Genomic DNA, 9,916 nt, shown 5'->3' with positions numbered 1-9,916 from the left:
GTTTAGTTTTTGTAAAATATGCAGGGTTTTTTGATATGCAAAATGAACCATGGGAAGAGAAGAAGGGAAGTCACTGATATTTTAAGGATGTTTAAACGAGTATTTTAAAGTGTAGAACAGAAAATTTAATAAAAGTTATTTATATATACAAAAGCCAAAAATTGTGCAGCAGGTGCTAGCCCATTGTTCAAAAACACTTGTTCAAATGGGAACTAAAAAACAGTGGGAGAGAGCCACCTTAATCCCCTTGAAGATAATCCAGTGAAATTTAAATGCTCTAGTAGCATACCTGTTAATGAGGGAAGGGTGCCACACCCAGCCTATTGTTCCTTGGATACTATGAATCTCAGTGAATTCACTATCCAACTTTGTTGCTCATGGAGATTTGGAGACGTATTATCCAAGAATGCTCAACCTTATATGGCACATAGCAAATGCCTGAATTTTCAGAAGACCCAAGTCCTTTGAACCCTTGGGCTTATGGTCAGTCTTTTCCTCACCTCCACTTTGCAAGCACAATGTGCTGAATCCCAGGTATTGTCTCCATTGCTTTCAGGGACATTGAGTCATTTGAGAAGATCTATTCCTTAGCCCATAGGGAACACCAAGAAATGCCACACCCTGTCCAGGAATACCGGGTATTCTTCTGCGTTAGGTACACCCATTCTAGTCAATTATTTTTGCTGACTACGCCCACGCTGACTGCTGGAGCCTGCGTTCTGTGATGGATTAACACAGCCGAGTCTATTTCCAGCATGATCTCATTATACCGTTTTGCCAATTTTCCCTTCTCTGACCTCGGCTGAGAACATGCTTGGGAATGAAATCAATCAATGGGGGTGTCTGGACCAGAAGACAAACCTCCTATCTCTTGCCAAGGAGGGCATGTTGCTGTCTGTTCTTGCCATGAAAATTGAGGATGCGTGGTTGGTTTTTTTAAAGTCCCAGTATCTTTTTATTATATTGGGAAAGTTTCAGGGGCAGCTAAAGAGTCGTTCTAGAGCAGGAAATGTATAGACGGAAGCTATCTGCAACACCACAAAGGCGAGGGTGCTTTTCGAAAACGGCAACCAGTGCAGTTAAGCCGCCTTGCAACATTATTGTCTCTCAATAATTATTCTGGTCACATCTGCCAGAGGAGCCACGCTCTTTGTCTGCTGTCTCAGCCATCGCCTTCTGCCTTCAGACCAATCTGTGGGCTGGGAGGGGGAGGGGGGAGAGGGAAGGAGCTGCCACTTAAACCGACGTGATTCTCGGTGGGTCCCCAGCCCTGCCCTCCCCCACCCCCTCTTCCCGGCTGCTCCCCATCCTTAACACAGATTCCTAGCTTAACAATGCTGCTCTTTATGCGGAATCTCTTGGAGCGATGCAAAGGCGTGGCTTCTGCCAAGATGATCCCCTCTGCGCACAAGAAATCGGCAGAGCTGACAACTCCTGAACTGGTGGCGATCCCCCCCCCCCCAGCCTATGCATGCTTCTCTGCTCAGAAGCAAGCTCCCCTGCCTCTAGCATTTCTTCCTAGAGCGCAGGATTGCAGCAGAAGACAAGAAAGCTTCGGTATAAGCCGCCCCCCAGGACCCACGACTGCTGCACTGGTGCTAACTTTTCTCCCCTTGCGGAATCGCCAGTGGCGCAGAAATCAATCATACTGAGTATTTTGTTTCACACGGAAACCTATTGCTTTTGTTTGCAACTGAAACACGTTTACTTCCAAGGGGGTGTGTGGAATCCTGAAGCTTCAACCCCATAACATTGGCAGAGGCGTAGCGTGGGCGGGCAGGGGGGTGGTGGTCCGTGGCCCCACATTTTTGAAGGGGCGCAATCAGGTGCCCCCGCAACGCAGCTGAGGTGTGGCGGTAGGCGGGTTGGTCTAGTGGGCAGGCGCGCCCTCCCACCCACCCCAGCTGCCCAGTCCACCAGGGGGCGCAACACTTGCCCTACCCCGAGCGCCTGCAACCCGTGCTACGCCGCTGCATTTAGTACGCCTTGTTTGTTTGGATTCTTTTTTTAAAAAGGGGTTTTAATTTTATAATCACTGATAACCCCCAGTCTAATCAGGTTTACATCCTGTGAAATAACACCCCCCCTCGACTTCCACCCCACTTCCTTCCGAGTCAGGAGAGCAGCTTTGAATTGCAGATGGCTCCATTTGCGCCCCTGCATTCGGGTTAAAGCACAGGCTTGCTTGGGGCTGGTACCGCTGCTTCCCCGCTGACACTGCCTCCTCCTCCTCCCTCCTATGCGCATCCGCAGCTGGGAAGGGCTGGAGATGGAGACGCAAGCCCGCAGCCAGCAGCGCTACGCAGGCAGCAAGCCACCCTTGCCTCGCCTTTCCCAGCCAAGGGGAAGCCATTGCGTCAGGCTTCGAAGATGCACTGCTGCTGCTGCCGCCGCCTTGGAGAACAACAACTCGTCCTTTTTCTTTCTTTTTTTACAGAGGGGAAGGGAGAAGGAGGAACCAGAAGCCTCAGGAAGACTCTCTGCATTTCCACAGCTCGGCAGCAGCAGCAGCGAGCCGATGGAAGAAAATGAGCCCCCGCAGAGGCGCAGGGACAAAGCATGCCCAGAAGAGCCAAGAGAAAGATGGGGAAGAAAACAGAATTGGTTTGGGGCAGGCCAGGAGAAATGCTGCCGGGATTGCCTGTGCTTTGTCCCACCCCCTCCTCCTCCGAAACCGAGAGGCGCTGGCGCTTACCATATCTGCCTCTTGGTTGCCGAGCTTCGAGAAATCAAACGGGAGCCGAGGAGGGTTTTTGCTTTCTTACAGCGCGACTCTTAGGAGGTCGATGTAAGAGAACCTGTAGCACACAGGGCAACGCGGCTCCCTATATACAACCTCGTCACCATGGGGACGGGCGAAGGCTTTTTGCGGTTGGTCGAGACACCCCCAATCTGCCTGGAGAAACCAGGGGAGGAGAAAAGCCATTGGCTCAGGGCGCATAGGATGAGGTAATCTCTCCCCACACCCCGCCTCTCCTCAGCATCCAAAGTCGCCTCGCATCCTCCAGACAAAGAGACCAAACAGAAGAACAGTTACTCTCTTCCATGCGCCATAGCGCGCGAGGCGGGGCGGGGCGCGGGGGGGGGGAGCAGTACCAGAGGAGCATCTGAATTTTGCATGATTTTAAACATTTAAGTACTGCCCTCTCCCCGCTCAGGACGGTGCAGCCCAAAATGTCAATCGTGCATTAACATGCAAAGAAATAATGTTGCCACGGGATGCGCATTTCTGCAAAATCAAGGGCAACAGCAGCAGGTCGCTGGGCTGAGATTCCCATAATTTGAAAAGAAAAAAAGTACTGTATTTTTTATTTTATTTTTTGGGAAATAGAGGTCTGGGCAACTGGCGATTGCTTTCATTTGATGAGCACAGAAGATTTAATATATTTTAAAAAATCTTTTATTAGATATAATTAAGATGGAGGAAACTTGGGACTTAGTGGGGCCACAGCGGTGCTGACGAGCAGGCAAAAATGTTAGGGGTCAGCAGAATTATGCATTCAAGGAAAAAGCTGCAGAAGAGGGCTCTCTACGCCCAATTGTGCATTCGGCTGATGCCTTACGCGGCAGACCTGCTGTAAAAGCGTCTTTGGTTGCAAACCTACCCTGTCACACAGATGCCCTGCGCAAATTACGCAGCGAGCTGGCGAGAGGGACGCAGCGCCCAATGGGAATCTGCGGCTGACGTGGAAATAAGTCTGGGATCGGGTCCCTGTTCCTCCCAGTCTACGCAAGAGCGAGACGCGCGTGGGTGGTGGGGGAGCCCTCGCCAAGGAGAAAGCGCCGCAGGCGGCTTCCAGGATGGAGGTTTTTTTCTTAGCAAGGGGATGCGGTGGAGGGGAAAATCTGAACCCAGAACTTGAAAAGAAAGGGGCTGAGGTTGGGCCCGGTGGGCACAAAAAATGATAAACTGGGATTTTTTTTGTAAATGGGAAAGGAAGGAGAGAGAAACCCAGAGCTTAAGCAGGGGCGCCTAGGTCAGACGGCAGAGCCTTAAGCGCAACAAAAGTGCCGCCTTCCGCCTCTCCAACTCCTGCTTCCAGCAAACCGCTCCCAGCTTCCTTTCTGCAGCCAAGAAGGGCGAAGGAAGAAGGGTGGGTGTGCGCGCCCTCCCGTAGGGAAGGCCCTCGGAGCATTTGTTCCAACGCCCCAAGGCTGGGTGTGGCTTTTTGTCTGGGGAAGAAGCGACGGGGAGGGGGCGCGGGGGAGGGAGGAGGAACCGTCGCATTCTCCGTCGATCCGGATCATGCCTGACAAGGGCTCGCAGTTAACGATCTTTCCCGGCTCTTCAGCCGCTTCTCGTCCATCCCCGCCCTCCTCCCTTGCTCGTCTGGCAAGATAGACGGCGGGTGGCGGGGAAGGGCGCGCGGATATGAGAGAGAGAGACAGCTGCTTGCAGGTGGAGTCGAAGGCAGACAGCCAGGCAGCCCCCCCCGCCGCAACCAGAAAGATGAAAACCCACGTTGTATCTCCTCGCCCTCTTCACGCCAAGATCCCGCATCTTTTACGCATTTTCTATGTTCTATAAATGTGCTTCCCCCACCAAAAAAAAGCTGGTTGGATTGCGCCCCCTCGACCTCTCCAGCGGATGCCCAGATCTTCCTTTATTTCAGAACCATGCCCGTTTGATTGAAACCTTTGACTGGCAGCCCTGAGTCCCTGACACTGACCAGCAACCAGCTCCCCACCCCGCCTCCCCAGATATAGCTTCCTTCTGACAATAAATATTTTGATGGAATAAGCAGTAGCTCCTGTGGAGACAAATTTTAATGCACACTTGCTAGCTGGCCCACAGATCAATGACTGGGTTTCCTGAGCGTGGACGATGCGTTTTCCTCTGCCCCAAACTTTAGCTGTACAGCTTGGTATTCCGCGGTTTCGGATCTATAAGCAGATCATTTTCTTTTAGCGGTTCTTGAAAGCCGGTCGCTAATTCATTTCCATTAGGTTGCCACCGTTTCTCCTGGGAGTGGTCCAGTGGCACAGTCTGCAAGAGTGCGCCTAGGAAGAATTATTCATTTATTTATTGTAATCGTGAAGATGCTGTGATAGGGAAGCAGACTGGATTTCTAGCTGTCTCGTTGTTTTTAAAGGCACAGGGGAGCCCTGCCCCAAACAAAAGCTGTAACCTAATGTCACTTTAAGAAAGGCACAGACATCATAAATAGTTCTATAACCACCTTCTGTAATTGCTCCAAATGATGGAGCTGACTCCTTTTACTTTATTTATTTAAAAAATCTAGACTGCAGGCATAAATCTGGGATTAATGGGACACTGAAATAGCAAAGTATATTATAGCAAACAAACAAGGAAAGGGTAGTTTTAGCTTTGTCGCTAGAATATGGTAAAGCCCCAGTACAGAGCACAGCAACATCATTATTGCATTTCCTCCTTTTGGAGTTTTTCTTGTTCCATGAGGACTAGGAAAGCTCTCTTTTTAAAAAAAGAAATGGAGATTGTGCTAATGTTTAGTAAGTGAAAGGGGAGGGGAGAGATTTCATCAGGCAAGGCCTTCTTCCATCTGCCTTGACCCACTCTCCAGTCTCTGCTTCTCAGTTTATATTCTATTATTTTATGCACTGTGACTTGCCGTTTTATTGATTATAGTTTAGAATTTATTTACAGTGGTACCTCTGGATGCGAACGGGATCCGTTCTGGAGCCCCGTTCGCATCCTGAGCAGAACGCAACCCGCGTCTGCACGTGCGCGGGTCGCGATTTGCCACTTCTGCGCATGCGCGTGGTGTCATTTTGAGCGTCTGCGCATGCGCAAGTGGCGAAACCCGGAAGTAACGTGTTCTGTTACTTCCGGGTCACCGCGGAGTGTAACCTGAAAACGCTCAACCTGAAGCGACTTTAACCCGAGGTATGACTGTATTATTGTTGTTAAGAGTGGATTTCTGTTTAATTTTTAGATGTTGATATTTAATATTCTATGACTATTATCTTATTTGTTATAAGTTGCTTATTTTAAAGTTATGTTTTATTGTCACATTTTTGTATTGAATTAGATTGTTATAAGGTGTACATTCTTTGATTCTTCAGCTTGTAAACCACCTTGGGTATTGTAAGATAGAAAGATGGTATACAAATAAAAAATGATGATGATAAGTGAAAGAAGCCTATCTCAGATGAAAAAGGTGTGAGCTAACTTGCAGCGCAGACAAGTCTTCCAGAGATGCTAAAACATAGTGGTCATAAAAAAGAAAAAGAAATCTTATCAATTTGCTGGGGTTTCTTAATAATAATAATAATAATAAAGCCCAACTATTTCCTGACATGTTTAAGAAGTTCATGAGCAAATAACAACACAATTTATTTATTTATTTTTTAAAGACGTTCATGAGGCTTAGTGGGGCGCGGGTGGCGCTGTGGGTTAAACCACAGAGCCTAGGACTTGCCAATCAGAAGGTCGGCGGTTCGAATCCCTGCGACAGGGTGAGCTCCCGTTGCTTGGTCCCTGCTCCTGCCAACCTAGCAGTTCAAAAGCACGTCAAAGTGCAAGTAGATAAATAGGTATAGCTCCGGCGGGAAGGTAAACGGTGTTTCCGTGCACTGCTCTGGTTCGCCAGAAGCGGCTTAGTCATGCTGACCACATGACCCAGAAGCTGTACACCGGCTCCCTCGGCCAATAAAGCGAGATGAGCGCTGCAACCCCAGAGTCGGCCACGACTGGACCTAATGGTCCCTTTAGCTTTACCTATGAGGTTTAGTAACAAAGCAAGTCTACCTACAGAGACTTCATTAGCAATAGTGGGCTGTTGGCTGGTGCCAAGTGAGCATCAATATTTTACTCCAACCAAGCTGCCCCCTGCTAAGAACTTCCAACTAACTAATAAATGAAACAGGCTAAATGGAAAAGGAGGGAGGAGGGCATGATTGTGGGGTTCTGTATGATTTCTTTACATTAGTAAATCTAGGGGGTTTGCATCTGGGGAATAATTGGGATAGGCACATTTCAGCTTCACTGGCGAACAAGTAGAATGAAGAAGAGTATAATGCTTTCCATGCAGTATATAATAAGATTCTGAGCTCAGCTTTAGCCAGACACAGCAAAGTGCTACGTTCACCTTCCCCTGCGGTTCATTGAGACACATATTGCTCACTTGCAATACTGTATCTCTCTTCCTGGATGATGATCAGTGCTTTCTGAGCAGGGCTATTTTGTGCCTATTCCTTGCCTCGTGGGGGGAAGGTGATGCCAGGAAACTCAATTCTCTGTACGGTCTAGTTCTCAGGGTCATTTTACTCTGGTTTGTGCAATGGCTTTTCAGTGCATTTGTGACAATAGGAACCAGGCTTGAAATGAGATCCAGTTGAACGCTAGCCAAAAATGCTACAACACAGGAAATGATTCTTGTTCTATTGGGGTTTTCTTTTCCTGGTCTACTTACAAACTGATTTATTTTTTTTAATCTCATTAGTGGCTTTAATTGTTATCATCATTTGCCTGATGACACTAACTGCTGTGGCTTTGCTAAGGAGACAATCCAAATGCTCGCAAATGTCCAACATCCTTCTAAGATTTTTTTAGCTGTAATGCTGTAAGAGATATGAAAAAAGGTTTGCCACTGGGTAATTTCAATGGTAAGGATTTGCTGAACCAACAAATTGAACTGGAATACAAAAAAGGGAGGTATGAGGAGGTCCGGGGAAATAAGTATAAGGAAGATAGGTTATGGAAATTTAATGTCCTTTTAATTTTTTTATTCGGTATGTTTTTTTTTGTTTTTTTTTACTTCTTTGGTTATATTTTAAAAAAACTTTATTCTTTTTCTTTCTGTATTCTGTATTTTTTTTTGTATTCTTTTTGAAACTTTAATAAATATCATTTAAAAAAAACAAAACCAAATGCTCGCAAATGATGAGCGTACAGTGGTATCTTCGTTCTCGAATGGCTTGGCTCCTGAACAAATTGGCTCCCAGGTGCCGCAAACCCAGAAGTAAGTATTCCGGTTTGCGAACGTTTTTTGGAAGCCGAATATCCGACGTGGCTTCCGCTTAGGTGCAGGAAGCTCCTGCAGCCAATTGGAAGCCACACCTAGGATTTCGAACGGTTTTGGGAGTCGAACAGACACCTGGAACGGATTAAGTTCGAGAACCAAGGTCCCACTGTACTTGCACCAATCACAGTGGCAGATGAATCAAGTTTAGGAGTCCCATCCTGCAGCCACAGATGTTGGAGGAGATGCCCCAGCCCAACCATTAGGCAGAGTGAGGCAGCAGCTGATTTGGGTGCCTGCCTCAAGTGTCAAAATAACTTGGCCAGACTTGGGTCTCATGTACCTCAACAGGGGGAGGGGAGGAGCACATTTGCTGTTCCACTTTGGACACTAAAATAAAAATAAAAATTGTAGAGCTGGAAGAGACCCAAAGAACAACAACAAGAAGAGTTTGGATTTGATATCCCGCTTTATCACTACCCAAAGGAGTCTCAAAGCGGCTAACATTCTCCTTTCCCTTCCTCCCCCACAACAAACACTCTGTGAGGTGAGTGGGGCTGAGATACTTCAGAGAAGAGTGACTAGCCCAAGGTCACCCAGCAGCTGCATGTGGAGGAGCGGGGAATCGAACCCGGTTCACCAGATTACGAGTCCACCACTCTTAACCACTACACTACACTGGCCGACTATCTAGTCTTGTGGTTCCCAATGTGGGGCACACACCCCACAGGGGGGCAATTTGATTTTTAAAGGGGGTGATTTGATTTTTAAGGGGGGCAATTTGAGAATACGTTATTAACAGTGAATGGCCTTTTAGGCTTCCACCACGTGAATAGGAGTTCACTTTTTGAATAATAACAATTATTATATGTCATGGGGGGGGGGGTTACATCAGGATTTTAGAGATGCTTAGGTGGAGCATGGTCAAAAAAAGGTTGGGAACCACTGATCTAGTCCAACCCGCTTAAATATTATGGGCTGGCCTAGCGGTTACATGACACCAGTAGAGTTGCTATTGAAGAAAACAAGGCTCCTGGATTTCTCTAAAAAAAGCTTTCTGGGAGACAAAAATTTAGCAAGGAAAACATTTCCCATTACTTCATAGCTTTTATATGCTCGTCTTCTTACAACACTTCTTTTGATCTCAGCTTTCTGACTCAGCTGACTGAGGCAAGTTTCTGACTCAACAGCTCAGACAAGCTCCCCCTGGCAGTGAGCTTCAGAGCCTGAAAAATAGAGCTCTCTCAAACCAAGCCCTGGCACATCCTTGGAAATAAAGAGCAGGTCAATGGAATAGAAAATAGAGATGGGGCACCCCAGTGCTGCTGTAGATCAGTGACAATAGAATCTGTTTTGCTTTCAGAATGACCCAGGTTCAATCCCTGGCCCCTCCAGGTAGGATGGGGGGAAATTTATGGTGGTATTCGACTCCAAGTCAGGGTCATTAATTTCAGAGAAAGGTAAAGCGGGTGCCGCTGTGGTCTAAACCACTGAGCTTCTTGGGCTTGCCGAGCGGAAGGTCAGCGGTTCGAATCCGTGCGACGGAGTGAGCTCCCATTGCTCTGTCCCAGCTTCTGCCAACCTAGCAGTTCAAAAGCACACCAGTGCAAGTAGATGAATAGGTACCACTGCGGTGGGAAGGTAAACGGTGTTTCCTTGCACTCTGGATATCATCACGGTGTCCCGTTGCACTGGAAGTGGTTTAGTCCTACTGGCCACATGACCCGGAAAGCTGTCTGTGGACAAACGCCAGCTCCCTCGGCCTGAAAAGCAAAATGAGCGCCGCAACCCCATAGTCAGCTTTGACTGGACTTAACCGTCCAGGGGTCCTTTGCCTTTGCCATTAATTTCAAGGGGTCTTCTCTGAGTAGGATTGGTGTTGAACACCACCAATGAACTCTAGAAATATGTTGCAAGTCAGTGTACACAGTACTGAGCCAGATGCTCCCATGATCTGCTTTGGCATGCTCTGT

At 47.7% G+C, this 9,916-nt stretch overlaps 2 protein-coding genes and 1 long non-coding RNA gene across 4 annotated transcripts in view; 1 reads left to right on the top strand and 2 right to left on the bottom strand.

Moving 5' to 3' along the window:
* LOC308470987 (tubulin alpha-1B chain) overlaps nt 1-2,809 on the bottom strand; it is a 24,628-nt gene extending 21,819 nt beyond the window's left edge. The window contains exon 1 of the mRNA XM_080994800.1: nt 2,696-2,809. Within this exon, the coding sequence (XP_080850926.1) occupies nt 2,696-2,698 (3 nt within the window). The 5' untranslated portion in view covers nt 2,699-2,809. The remainder of the gene's footprint in view (nt 1-2,695) is intronic.
* Nucleotides 1-9,916, bottom strand: part of LOC308470986 (tubulin alpha-1A chain) — an 85,091-nt gene that overhangs the window by 2,645 nt on the left and 72,530 nt on the right. Inside the window, exon 1 of one of the 2 annotated variants that reach the window (XM_080994797.1) lies at nt 2,696-2,836. The exons of the other annotated variant lie outside the window; for it this stretch is intronic. Within the exon in view, the coding sequence (XP_080850923.1) occupies nt 2,696-2,698 (3 nt within the window). The 5' untranslated portion in view covers nt 2,699-2,836. Of the gene's footprint in view, nt 1-2,695; nt 2,837-9,916 lie in introns of those variants that run through there. 2 annotated transcript variants of the gene reach the window in all.
* The window catches only part of LOC308471195, a 180,764-nt gene that overhangs the window by 164,314 nt on the left and 6,534 nt on the right, over nt 1-9,916 (top strand). The gene's annotated exons all lie outside the window — the stretch shown is intronic.

Source organism: Podarcis pityusensis (assembly GCF_964106645.2).
Source record: "Podarcis pityusensis genome assembly, chromosome: 2".
NCBI lineage: Eukaryota > Metazoa > Chordata > Lepidosauria > Squamata > Lacertidae > Podarcis > Podarcis pityusensis.
This window is presented reverse-complemented; position numbering and strand designations above follow the sequence as displayed.